General features: G+C 42.6%; 1 protein-coding gene across 2 annotated transcripts in view; it reads right to left on the bottom strand.

Moving 5' to 3' along the window:
• Nucleotides 1-397: 397 nt before the first annotated feature.
• Nucleotides 398-14,544, bottom strand: part of PCDH19 (protocadherin 19) — a 138,037-nt gene continuing 123,890 nt past the window's right edge. For both annotated transcript variants that reach the window (XM_083160328.1, XM_083160327.1), the window contains exon 5: nucleotides 398-2,576. In XM_083160328.1, coding sequence (XP_083016454.1) covers nucleotides 1,990-2,576 — 587 coding nt within the window. In that variant the 3' untranslated portion in view covers nucleotides 398-1,989. The remainder of the gene's footprint in view (nucleotides 2,577-14,544) is intronic.

A 14,544-nucleotide genomic window follows, 5' to 3' on the forward strand; every position in this document is an offset into this window, starting at 1 on the left:
ACCCAATTACTAGAGGCATTTGACTAAATTTGTGGGTGTATCTGGACACCGATGGACATAAGTCATAAGAATATATGGCAGCATTCTCCTTCTGCAATGTTGTTTTATTGAACATTCCTTAAAGAACAAGTGTCAGGGATTGGGGGTTGGCTCAGAGTTCTTTTTTTAGACATATGACATTTCTTGATCATTGACGACTGGTTTCTTTATGTTTAATGAGCTGCGGTTGGTCCAATTTCCATGGTGGGAGCAATGTGTGCTGTTTTGATTTGTTATTTTAATTTTTTTTTTTAAGGAATTGTGAATTTCAGAAATACTTGTATATGCTGGAATCAACTGAACTGGATTTTGCCCATCTTTCACCAAAAACAAGCACCATCAAATAGGGCAGTATAAATGACATAAAAATAAGTCTTTATTCAAAAACATACACATCAGCTTTAAAGAAGAAGAGACTCCCTGCAACAATAACTTTAATTATTTTCTGGGCTTTTTTTAGATCAAAAGAATGAATACAAGTTCAACCTTGTAAGAGTGCAGCTAAAATCATGGCCAGGACGCCATTTTGAAATTAAAAACGTTTTAATTTTTTTCTTTATTTTTTTTTCACTACCTGTCAGTGAATCATATTTTTTTGTAACATTTGTCTGCAACATTATCTTGTAAGACTATTTTACAAATAATATATTGTGTAAACCCTTTCTGTCATTTACAATTGTCAAAAACAGACTTGTATAACTGAACATTTGGGAAACAGTTTCATCCTTGGGCATGAAGACATGACAAATAAAGTATAATATTGAATCTACCGTGAACAAAATGAGAGAAAAAAAAGATAAAGAACGGATTGAGTGAAGCGACAAATGTTTGGATAGAGGAATGGGAAAAAAATAATTTTGCATTAGTTAGAACCTTGAAGTTAGAATAAGAACCTTGAATTGGACATTGAATGAGAACAATAACATGAGTTGTTGGAAAACGCATTAGAAAAAAAATATCTGACTACAAAAAGATGTGTTTTCACAAAACCTCCCATTTTTGTTTCTTTTTGGAACATAATAATTAAATTACCCAATATGCCATAGCCTTGCCCTGTGAGTGAATATAAAATACATAAAAAAAGATATGATCTGAAAGAAAAGAACATTTTGTATTTGTCTAGTGTAAAATGCAGAGTAGGAAAAATGCTGTATTCCCAGCAATTTGAATCAAATTAATAATAATAGTAATAATAATAAAAAATAAAAGATTACAAATTACATTTTTTTATTTTCTTCCATTTTTACTCGAATGCCTTTTGCCATCACTGGACAAAATTTGAAATATCAAATACAGTAATATTACAGAGAGCATGTAACTGCAAAAGGGCTTTGAGTGCAGGGGTGTTCGTAGCAATACAGCAAACTATCATGGTTTTAACCATTGGGCCGAGCATCTGCCTTGTCTGTGGCTTCTCAGCTGAAAATATGGCCCGCTCGCCCCTAACGGCTGAATTCTTAACTACGCTACAAAATCATTTAGCGGATAAATTTATTTCTTTATTTTTTAAAGTGGTTTTGGAAAATTCAAAAAGTATTTCTCTTTTTTTTTCTCCTCTGTTTTTCTTCTGTACAAATAGGCTAATTTATATTATAATTTTGATATATATGTTTATAAAAATATATAAATTCAAAATACTTAATACATACATAATACTTTGTACATTGATGATGATAACAGGTTCCATGTTAAGAGCAAAGGGGATTAGGAAGAAAAAAAATTATTAAATTAAATAAAAATAAAAAATAATGAGTAAGTCTGCTTGCTAGGATGGAACACCCCTGCCACATATTAAATAGTTTGGGATTGTCACATAACAATAGCCTTTATTTATAAACAATACATTTAGGAAAGCTTTTAAATACAGCAGTTTGTGAACCATTGGAAATCCATTAAAAATGAACTGTAATGTTTCAAGTCACTTCTTTCACCGTACACCAGGTTTGGTGCTTAGAGAACAATGTCCTTTAGTCTCTTTACACCCAGTGAGTCCTTTTCTCGACATTCCTGCAATAATGGATTGATTTCATTCATTACATTTTCACTGTCCGCTCCCCTGGGCTCTGCCTCTGAAGGCCGGGAAGGTCCGTTGCTAACAAACTGCTCCATGTCTCGGTTACCGGTGCAATGCATGATGTTGTACGTTGCGGCAGATTTGGCTGGCAGAGGACTCTTTAGATGCAAAGGGGAAGTGATGGGGCTGACAGCTTCGCAGCCGTTTCCCGCTTCACGCACTGCGCCATTGACCTTCGGGCTGCAGATCGGCAGGTCCACTGTCCTTTTCCCTTTCAAAGTAGCCATGTCAATAGCAGTGTGCTCGTTGCCATCTTTGCCAAACGTTGCAAAAGTTCTTTTTGTGTTACAGTCTTCGAAAGGTTCAGTGTCCACGGTGGTCGCTTCTATAGATAAAGCGATTACATTTCTCCCATGTTCGGGGGACTTGGCGCGGCTTGGGATGGGTACACGAGGCATCCAGCAGCGGTCAGAGTGTCCAAGGATGCGGCATTCTTCCCTGCAGTGGAAGCCTTCATTCTGATCTGAACAAAGGAAAGAAAAAGAAAAACAAATAAATATGAATTCAGTATTTGACTTGTCACAATGTGCAATAAGCTGCAATTATCATTAGACCACAAAACTGCATTGTATGCCTCGTATTTACAATGATAATTACAGGCTATAATTTGTATCCTCATTACATTTGCTCAAGCGAGTCTTATGAATACGTAAACTAAAACCATTCTGTTTAGAAAATACACATAGGAGGTCATTCTGGTTTACTCGCAAAGCTGCGAAAATCGCAGCTTTGGAGTAAAATAAACGTTGTATGAACGCCCGCCCGCTGCACAAATGCCGAGTTCCACCGCACGGTAAACATCCACTCTAAGCTTGTGTTCGGGACTGAAATCATTCAATGGTCTCTGATTTCGAAGGCATTCGCAAATCTAAGTCACTCTCTGGTGACTGCGGTGCCTTGGTACGGAAATAGGGCGGGCAGCTGACATCAGGTGATGTCAGCTACCCACCCCTGGCACCCGTGTCACAGATGAACCACCATGGGAACACCAAGCGTTTTCTTGGGGACTCCCATGAATTGCTGGGCATTCCCATGGGTGCGGCCACACGCCCCCCCCCACACTAACACTGATCCATGCAAATGGGCTGGCGACTAAACAAGTCGCCGCATCCGCGCGCACAGATGGCCTGAACATGCGCGTAAGCGTATATGCGCATGATACACAGCACATCAACTTCACTCACTGTTGCAAATTTGCGATAGTGAGAACAGATCAGAATGACCTCCATATTTAATGCAGTCAAAAGCCATCGGCTCGGATTGCAGTCCCCGTCTCTGGCGACGGAGCAATGATGGCGGCTACAATTAAGGTAGTTTTGGTTCAAATTCATTGGATTTTTAACCGATTCAATAAAATTGATAAAAACTATAAACATTGATTTTAAGAAGTTGGCAGCCACTGAATCGACTACATCAGTATCACCCTCGCCAAGGCGTTTGCACTGATAGGGGAGGGAAGGGGGAGGACTGGTGCAGGAGAATGCCTGGCATTTTATGGGCAAGCCCATCAAAAGTTGGCCATTCCCATGCGAATGCAGGAATGCAGAAGCCAGCTTGGGACAGGCGGCTGAAATCACGACATCAGCGACCGCCCCAAATTTGGCCATCACCGGCCAATAGAAAAGACAGTCTAGACTGACTTTTTTCTGCGAACAGGGGGAAAAAATAATGCTATGGTTGGCGATTTTTCACCCGTTCGGCTGCATTCGAGGAGATGTGTAAAGCGTACACATGCCCTATCATCCTAGTGAGGGGATTCGTGGGCGGCTGGTGGCGTTTAACTGTTCACTGGGCTGCTAACATACGCAGCCTAGCAAACAGGTCTGAATCAGGCCTATAGATCTCATCGGTTTTGCCCAAAAGATGGATGTTACATTCTACAAAGTCTACGTTTTCTCCCCACCCACTGTTATCTGCCATCGTAATCCACTGTGTAATATATAAATAAGACAAATTTATAGGCATAACACGGGATGATTCAGATATCCCTGTGAATGACCCCTTGGCAGAGAATGAAACCGGATAAGTCGCATATTTCGGGGAAGGCTCCACAAGATACCATAAGCTCTCCAAGTAATATAATTACTCCCTGGAAAACTGTCATCACTCATACAATAAAGCATCCCTGATAAACTCCTTTCATATGTGCTGATAAAATAATGCAGGGACAGGTCTGTGAACCCTCGTATGTCTCATCTACACAACGCTCTATAATAAGAGAGCACCGGTTATAAACACAGAGAACCGGAGGGAAAAAAAAAAACACATTATATTTCTGCTTAGGAAGGATTATTTTTTGCTTTTGCAAGTAAAAAAAAACCCATCTCTTCTGGCCTCATTCACAATGATATTGAGGCAAACCTATTAACATTTTCAATGGATGTGCCCATTCCTTCATCGCCCATGAGCGATATCATCAAGTATTTATCTTGAACGCCCCGGTGAACCATATTGGGCGTACACACTGATCTAAATGGTTGAGTGACATAATCGGGTCACATGCAGTCATTGACTAAATAGTCAAAACTAATCTTCATGTACATATGGCGGGGAAGTCGTTAATGACCTGCGAGAGTGCTCATCGTTCATCGTGTACATACTGTATTGGGCAGTTTTCTGAACAAAATCACTCAGAAGGGCCAAAATGAGTGGTATCGCCCATTGAGATAAATTTACAATATTGTACTTACTCTAGTGGATTTCCACATTCTACCTCATTGGGGTGGTAATGTGAATGTGGGTATTGACTGTATACACTGAAAATATTGTATACAAGTAATCAATACTGTATACGAAAGTAAGAGGACTTGCGGAAGAACCGTATTCCAGTATCTTACAACTAAAGGGGAGATGTATCAAACCTTCTAAAGAGAAAAAATAAATAAATGTGTGACCCATAGGAACCAACCAGATGATGTCTAACATGTATATAAAGTACATTCTATATAAAGGTAGAAGCTGATTGGTTTCTAGAGGCTGCTTCTCCACCTGTCCTCCGGAAGGCTTGATAAATCTCTCCCTGTATCGGTTACATGGAGAATTTGCACCATATCGGATAAAGTATATCAAATCTAGAAAAACAAACCCACTAATAATGGATTTGTCCATTTTGTCGAAACAAAACAGTTTAATTTGGAGTAATAAAAATAGAACACAATCCCCAAACTATATATTAATAATGTATAACTGTAACCGTACTCTGGTTATAAATTTATTATTATTATTATTATTATTATTATATAATAGAAGAGCGACTGTTAAACTAAAATCTCTTCTGAAACATAAATGATATAGAACCTAGAAATATATTCTTGTTGTGGAGAGCTATTAATATCCATCTGTAGACAGTGCCGGACTAGGGCAAAGAGGGCCCACAACGGGGAACGCAGTGGTCGGAGCCCAAGTAATTACTGACTAGTGAGGTGAAATATACAACAAACCCTAGTATTGGAAAAAGGTTTTTCCACCAGGAATACGGGGGCAGAAATATTCTGCTCCTGCTAGGTTTAGGCGGAAGCCTCAACACAATTGTTTGCCTGATAACAGCAATAAACAGATAGATTTATACATAGCGCTGGAAGCATTGATTCAGACAAGAGAGTTTAGCCATGATTTGAAATAACAGACAGCTGATTCAATCTTATTAAGCCTCCTCGATATGAAGCGTGGCTCCCGGCTGTAGCATGGTGATGCTATAAATACTCCGAGACACAACGCACATGAGGCCGACCACACACACACACATAAACACACACACACATTTTGCTGGTCTGTCACGTGATGAAGGCCCCAAAAGGCTGGATTACACAAGGCACTGTTAGCCTTAGACTAATAACCGCACACATGGCGGGCCACCTCTATAACCAGACAATAGGATTTGCCACCAGGCCACGCAAAATGACGTCAGATGCAAATAAACTACCCCCCATTTTTACATTTCTGTCTAGGAGATTTCATAATTTTAGGAAAGCCTCAAAGTTTGTGCTTCTTCAGTCAATCAGTTCCAAAAATTGGACAAATATTTTGCACCCCATCTCTTCCCCTACCCCCCTTCACCTTTCCACACTAGATGTTTGACCCTTTCACAAGGTCCTAGTTTAGAAAATACATTGTTATCAATATGAACAATAATGTTAACGATATATCGTTAATTTCATCCAGTGGGTACGCTCAGTATCATTAACAATGCACACATTTCCCATGGATCATTAACGATATTTACTGACGTCTGTACATGCAGGTCAATGTTGACTATAAAGTCAAGGACTGCATGTTCTCAGCAGGGTCCGGGTGATGTTACTGAACGGGGCAGCACAGACGGTGTAATGGTTAGCATTACCGCCTCACAGCGCTGAGGTCATGGGTTCTATTCCCACCATGTGTTATATATACGGGGCAGTACGGATGGTGTAGTGGTTACATTACTGCCTCACAGCACTGAGGTCATGGGTTCTATTCCCACCATGTGTTATATATACGGGGCAGTACGGACGGTGTAATGGTTACATTACTGCCTCACAGCGCTGAGGTCATGGGTTCTATCCCCACCATGTGTTATATATACGGGGCAGTACGGATGGTGTAATGGTTACATTACTGCCTCACAGCGCTGAGGTCATGGGTTCTATCCCCACCATGTGTTATATATACGGGACAGTACGGATGGTGTAATGGTTACATTACTGCCTCACAGCGCTGAGGTCATGGGTTCTATCCCCACCATGTGTTATATATACGGGGCAGTACGGATGGTGTAATGGTTAGTATTACTGCCTCACAGCGCTGAGGTCATGGGTTCTATCCCCACCATGCGTTATATATACGGGGCAGTACGGACGGTGTAATGGTTAGCATTACTGCCTCACAGCGCCTCACAAGCTCCACTGGGGCAGGGACTGATGTGTATGTTCTACTATACTGTACAGCGCTGCGTAATATGTATGCGCTATATAAGAAACTGTGGTACTTGTGGAGTATAACGGCTCCCACGATGGCCATCGCACATGAAAAAATTGCATTGCATCGCATGCGATCGCATGTGTTTTTTAACAGAAAAGCATCCAAATGCATTGAAATTAGTATCAAACATGTTCAATGGCCCCCAAATGTCATTTTTGAGGCTGTACCACCCCCACTATCAACACAAACCCGAAGCGTGGCGAGCGGCGGCGGTACGCGTCCTACGACCTTTTCATACCCCCAGTATCCACGTCGGTGTGGAGCTGAGAATAGAAAGTGTGGCGAGCGCAGCGAGCCACCGAGCCCGAAGCGTGGCGAGCGCAGCGAGCCCTGCGAGGGGACACGGATACCTTCACAGGTATACGCGTCCCCTTGCGGGCTTCACAGGTGTCCGCGTCCCCTCGCCACGCTTCGGGCTCGGTGGCTCGCTGCGCTCGCCACACTTCTTTTCTCAACTCCATGCCGACGTGGATAGTGGGGGTATGAAAAGGTCATAGGACGCGTACCGCCGCCCCTCGCGGGCTCGCTACGCTCGCCACGCTTCGGGTTCGCGTTGATAGTGGGGGTGGTACAGCCTCAAAAATGACATTTGGGTTCCATTGAACATGTTTGATACTAATTTCAATGCATTTGAATTCTTTTCTGTTAAAAAACATGCGATGCGATCGAATGCGATTTTGTAAAAACCCTGTAAAAACGGCAAAAATCGCATGCCATCGCATGCCACTATATATGGCATGCGATGGCATGCGATGGCATGCGATAGGAGCCGTGATAATCCACAAGTACCGAAACTGTTAATAAATAAATAATTATTGTTAATGATATGTTAATCAGTGTGTATGATAAGCTTGTGTAGGGTATCGTCTAGTGTGTGTGTTCAATGTGATTTATTTACCAAGGTGGGAGTTTTATTGACGATGGGATCAGAGTTTACTTCTTATTTAGGACCTTCTAGAAGATAATAGATATAATTTGATTGGTTGCCCATTAACATGCATGGTTGCTGCCAAGGATTGGAAATTGCATAAGGTTTACAGCTTGGCACATGTGTATGAGCCAATGCACTTCCATTAGGATTTCAGGAGCGACGTTTAACAGGCTTCTATGCCAGGCAATAATATGGTGACATCATCGCCGACGGCAACACAGGCCTGCCCCAGTATAACGTATTTCTTCTCCGCAGATCCCTCCCAACAGCTACAGTCTGTCCGCACAGCTTGGTGACATTACACGGAATTAAAATGCTTCAGCAAAGATTTCGGAATCAGCTTTGTGTTAGGACTAGAAAGGGATTATAGAAGATTGAGGCAGACTTAATTAGTATGACCAAAATAAGAGGGAGAGAAAGAAAAACAATTATGTGTCTTCCGCTCGCAACAGTTATGAGAGTCCTCTGTTTCCTTTCAGTTCAAAGTCTCATTTATGTCATGAATTCAGAACTGAACATTTCACTGGTGAATTATTCAATCATAGACTTCTTTCTTATACATATATAAGTGGCAGTTATGTAGTAGTTGACGCCTCAATCAAAAAAATATATATATTCAATTTAACATAAGAAAAAGGAAGTATCTGTTTTGCTGTCATAGTTACAAAATTGTTCTGTTGCTACAGTATCTCGCTTATGGTAGCAATAGAAAATCTTTACCGGGGGGAGATGGGGGATGCTCAACTCCCTCCTTGTACTGAATGGAAGCATTGAGGTTAAAGTCACTGCTTCACCGGTCAGTCCGATGCATATGGGTTCATACGAACACAGGGTCTAATTTTTGTTTGGAAAGAATTTCACAGTCGTAAGAAAGCACTAGGCTGATGTGCTGTGAGCTCTGGTGGGTCCATTGGTCAGGGGAGTTTATACTCCCCTACTTCAGCAGTCAAGATATTTATACATTCATAGTTACCTACTTTGTGGCTGTGAGGAGCGGTCAAGAAGCACAGCAGGGGGTGTGGAGGAGGAAGTCCAGGGTGTGGAGCTGCAATGCATCATTGTAGCCCTGCCCCCGCTTTACCAAGCGGGGGTGGGGCTACAATGACACAATTTAGTGCAAATCATCTCTAGATGTTGAAGGAGGGGGTGGCGCAATGCAGGAGATTAGCTTGCAGTCCCAGGGGGCCAGGAGGGCAACCAAATTTCCAAGAGCCTCCTGGCCATTTCGGGAGAGAATGCATGTATGACACATCTTGTTGGCCAGGCTTGCTGCTTCACCTTGGTAAAGAGGCGAAACAGAAAGCGGTATACTCGCATTATAATTGCGGGTATAATACATCGACCCCTTAATCTCTCCAAACTGCATCACTCTCCCCGAGGCTCTTTACATCTGTCCCTTTATCTTTCCCCAAGTTTTGGTAAATCTCCCCCTAACTCACAAGTAAATCTGGTGCCCTGAGCAAGTGGCCGCAAGGGGCCCGGCACCTGTAACAACAAACTGTAGTTTCCAATAACGACACTGGGTGCGCGATATATGCACTTACTGCTGACAATGGGTATTAATCTCCTGCAACAGGATTATTTTCTCCCAGTATAAATCACTTCCATAATGAAATTGAAATGTTGGTTTATTTTTATGGCTATCTGTATATATATATATATATATATATATATATATATATATATATATATATATATATATATATATATATATATATTGCATATCATTAAAGTACACGGACCCTTTAATGTATTACCTGCAATCCGATAAAGATCTGTTTGACGCGTCTGAGCTACGGTATATATTGGTGTGTTTAACCTGAGCCTGCTAAATCCATTTTCTATTGCTACCACACATGAGGCTGACTAATAAAAATTCACAGCACACCGTGCACTGCACCAAAAAAAGAAAAAAAATCTCAGCGGCTTATTCTTGCAGGGAACTGGTGATGTAAAAAGGACCAAAAAAAAAAAAAAACACTTTGGACTGAAGCTCCGATAATCATCAGTTTTAAATCTGTCCCTTACATGTGTGATCTGACGGCGTGATAGGAGGCCGGTGCTGGCAGGTCGGTCAGGCAGAGAATAAAGAGGTTGTGTAGGCCTGTGTATATATATGTTCTGAGCGTACAGAGGTCTGCAAACCACTGGCCCGGTGCTGGAAGGCCTGATAATAGAATTTGCTGCATCTACACAGCTCTCTGCACCGAGGGAAGTGTCCAGATAAGCAGAGTTCCTCCTTTGTGGCTTATCATTTATTTACAGCGTTGGTGAGGGGCACAGACTGCTGTGACACAAGGGCAGGAGGAGTGAAAGGAAATTGTATCACAGCCTGAAGCTGTCTGAGTTTATGCAAAGTGGTGCAGGGGCCCACAGCACGGTGTACTGGCGGTCGCTGAGTTGCGGTTTTATGCAAACGGAGCTACAAACTCCTTCCTTGGTGTACATCTGTGCGTTGAACAGTAGGTTCTGACACAGTCTCATATACTATACTGCGCATGCATTGAGGGCCCCCTCCTCAGCAATATAATCCTCACAATGTGTATCAGATACATACCCCACATGGATATTTAATTAGTCCAAGTACATTTTGGGTCTATTAAATAATAATAATCAACATCCCCAAAAAACTAGTCTTTTTTTATTTTTGTGCCATTCTGTTTTCGATGGTGCATTGTTATTAATAGAAGTTCTAAATGTGTTCTATTCACCCTAACTAGAATAAAAAATCAAGCAAAATGTAACTAAAAATGGACAGATTTATACCAATGCATTCCTATTGGCCAATACCAGTCACATGAACTGTATTACCCGCAAGCTTTTTTATTTACTTTATACGTCATGATTCATGCAGCCAGAGTGCCCCACATGCTTCTCTCCCACATTTGATTCCATCATATTGAGGTTTCAGACAATTTAACATGAAATAAATAAAACTGATGGTTCTATTGAAAATGGTAATTTTTGGAAAAAGTTTGGTTCTATTGAGGTTCTATTTTCAAATTGACTGTTAGTAAATTAGCTTTTCCAATTGCTGTCTATGAGAACTAGTAACTAATATATATATATATATATATATATATATATATATATATATATATATATATATATATATATATATATATTACCCCTTGCAATGAGCATGTACCTCCCTGGCAACGAGCATGTAACCCACTGGTGACAAGCAGAAAACCACTGGCAATGAATAAGAAACTCTGCGAATTAGCCTGAAACCCCTGCCAATGAGCAGAAGACCCCTGGCAACGAGCATGTAACTCCTGGCAACAAGCATGAAACCCCTAGCAATGAGTATGAAACCTCTGGCAACGAGCATGTAACTCATGTCAATGAGCATGAAACTCTTGGCAACAAGCATGAAACCCCTTGCAATGAGCATGAAACCTCTGGCAACGAGCATGTAACTCATGTCAATGATCATGAAACCTCAGGCAACGAGCATTTAGGTAAACAATTATAGTAAATGAATGGGGGGGGGCATAAAATTTTGTGCTGGAAGCCACCAGCCTATTGTAAATGTTTAGGCCTATTAATTCCCAGAAACGTCTTAAAATATTGGAATACAGTAACAGGCGCCAGTCCCTGGAGCCCGGAGATAGGAATTTCAGCATGATGCACAGAATTGCAGCAGAACCCACATCGCTGCTTTGCAAGGATATTAGTTTCCATTTAATGGCGGTGCGATGATTGCCTATTTATGCTTTATAGGTATCATTCGGAGGCAGAGGGGAGAAAATATAAATAGAAGCACTTGAGACTGTCGCTGTTGATTTCTTATATCTTCTTAGACCTCGTCCCACAAATATACTATTACAATTATTTTTTTCCCTTTCCGGTGAAAGCTTTTTAGCTCTGAACAATTGTGCATCGCAGGTATTATGCTGGGACCTGCGCTGTGCAGCGTTGGATGGCAGAATTTATTTTGCTCTGGGTTGAAAGTATAAAGGCAGCCGGATAAAGTTCCCCGCGCATTGTTTTTCTCCAGTCTTATGTGGAAATGGCATTAAGATTCTCCTGGCACGTTGGCTGCTGTAGCTGGATAGGTTACTATCCACATAATTGAGGTTACTGTGCCTAGCATTTAATCACTGCCTCTATGGAGCCAAGGAAGCGAAAATACACAAGCACGCAGTACATTACCATACCGTTAGGTAATCTAACAAGGGTGTGATTCTCTATGAATGAGCTGAAATGTCAGCTCTGTAAACTCTTTGTTCACAAGGACAGACTGCGTTTAGGTCAAACGCAGATCGATACTACACTCCTTGAAGAGCTTGCCATTTTTATTCTACCGTAGAACCCGGTCGCATTGTTTTCCCTCCTCCTTTGTTTTCCTGGTGAATAGCTGAACAACTTACATAAAATAAAAATAAATAACATCCAACGCTATTTAAAGCTTCCGCCGTGGTTGATCTCCTCCACGACATGATTTATCGCATGCAGCGACAATGACCGTTAACTAAATATGATCTTCTGAAAATAAAAGCTATATTCATTGGGCTCCATCGATCACCCCCCCCCCCCCCCCATTAAATCATTATGTTATTTCCAGCATTTATTGCCTAAGGGCCTAAGATGATATTGTTATATCTTACAGTGCTGTGCATGGTCAGTGCTTCATTAAGATACATTAAGATCCAGGGTGCGTCATTAAAGCGAATGTATCACTTTAAAACCCTGCAGTGGAAAGTCACCAACTGTAAATCCAATGATGGGGAGTTCTGATTGGTCATCCTACCTCCTTTCACTCATGGATGGTCATCGACCATGGATGATTTGAAACTATTGATACTTTATGAACGATTTTGAATACTTGCCATCGATGGGGGAGAGCTAGATGGTTTCTCTACATCAATGGCACAGCCGAACCAATGTTTTTTCTTCCCGAGGTGCTGGGAAACGGAGTATAGCTTCACTCCCTGACAACCCTGAAGCCACGCCCCCACACTTTGATTGGTCCATGGGCCAATCAGTCAAAGAAAATGGATGAACATCGATAGCTAAAACTATGGTTATCCATTAATAGTTTGTTACCATTGATGGCTGGTTTCAATATCCCCCATGATGGTAACCATCAATGGCGACTGCACTGATGGCCATTCCTACTCTCTCTCTCTCTCTCTCTCATTGTCTCTCTCTCTCCGTAGCATTATAAAGAAACAAAGTTGCCCAACCAATCATTCAAAAAAGCATGAAAATGGGCAATACCAAGTTGAACTGCAGGTTGAGCACGCATAACATGTGAAGGGTTAAATTTGCATGGGGTGTGTTCAAACTGAAATCTGCAGTGTTGAAAATAAGGCTAACATCTGTGCGCTGCATGCAAAAGCAGCCATTATTTACCCTGCACAGAAACAATAAATGTACGTATTCCCCTTGCACGGTAATATGGTTTGTTCCAGAAACAAACTTACTTGCTTTTTTTGGTACTCTTTACCTAGCACGGCGCCCATCGCGACCATCGCATGCACTAAAAAACGGGTGCGATGCGATGCCCGCGGTGGCCGCGATTTCCCATAGGGACCAATGTTAAAAATCAGATTGGTCGCGATTTTAGTGTTAAAAGTCAGATTGGTCGCGATTTTTACATAGGAATCAATGTTAAATGGGCCACAGAGCCCTAATAGTCCCCCTGAAGTGTGAAATGGCCCCCACAATTTTTAACGCCACCCCACGATCAACGTGAACCCGAAGCGTGGCGAGCGCAGCGAGCCCGCGAGGGGCGGCGGTACGCGTCCTCCGACCTTTTCATACCCCCACTATCCACGTCGGCGTGGAGTTGAGAATAGAATAGTGTGGCGAGCGCAGCGAGCCACCGAGCCCGAAGCGTGGCGAGCGCAGCGAGCCCCGCGAGGGGACGCGGATACCTTCACAGTTATACGCGTCCCCTCACGGGCTTCACAGGTGTCCGCGGCGACGCGGACACCTGTGAAGCCCGCGAGGGGACGCGTTTACCTGTGAAGGTATCCGCGTCCCCTCGCGGGGCTCGCTGCGCTCGCCACGCTTCGGGCTCGGTGGCTCGCTGCGCTCGCCACACTATTCTATTCTCAACTCCACGCCGACGTGGATAGTGGGGGTATGAAAAGGTCGGAGGACGCGTACCGCCGCCCCTCGCGGGCTCGCTGCGCTCGCCACGCTTCGGGTTCACGTTGATCGTGGGGTGGCGTTAAAAATTGTGGGGGCCATTTCACACTTCAGGGGGACTATTAGGGCTCTGTGGCCCATTTAACATTGTTTCCTATGTAAAAATCGCGGGCATTGAGCCAATTAACGCTAAAATCGCGACCAATCTGACTTTTAACATTGATCCCTATAGGAAAATCGCGGGCATCGCGTCGCACCCGTTTTTGATTTACCCGCGATGCCCGCGATGCCCGCGATTTTTTACCCCCGACGCCCGCGATTGTAATCGCGGGCGCCGTGCTAGGTAAAGAGTACCCTTTTTTTTGCTTTCCTGAAGCGGCCCATTATTCTGATGGGGGAATGCACAGATAATTTGTGATGTGCCTTGGACACGACTCTG

Source organism: Crinia signifera, chromosome 9, assembly GCF_055691185.1.
Source record: "Crinia signifera chromosome 9, ASM5569118v1, whole genome shotgun sequence".
NCBI classification, from domain to species: Eukaryota; Metazoa; Chordata; class Amphibia; order Anura; family Myobatrachidae; genus Crinia; species Crinia signifera.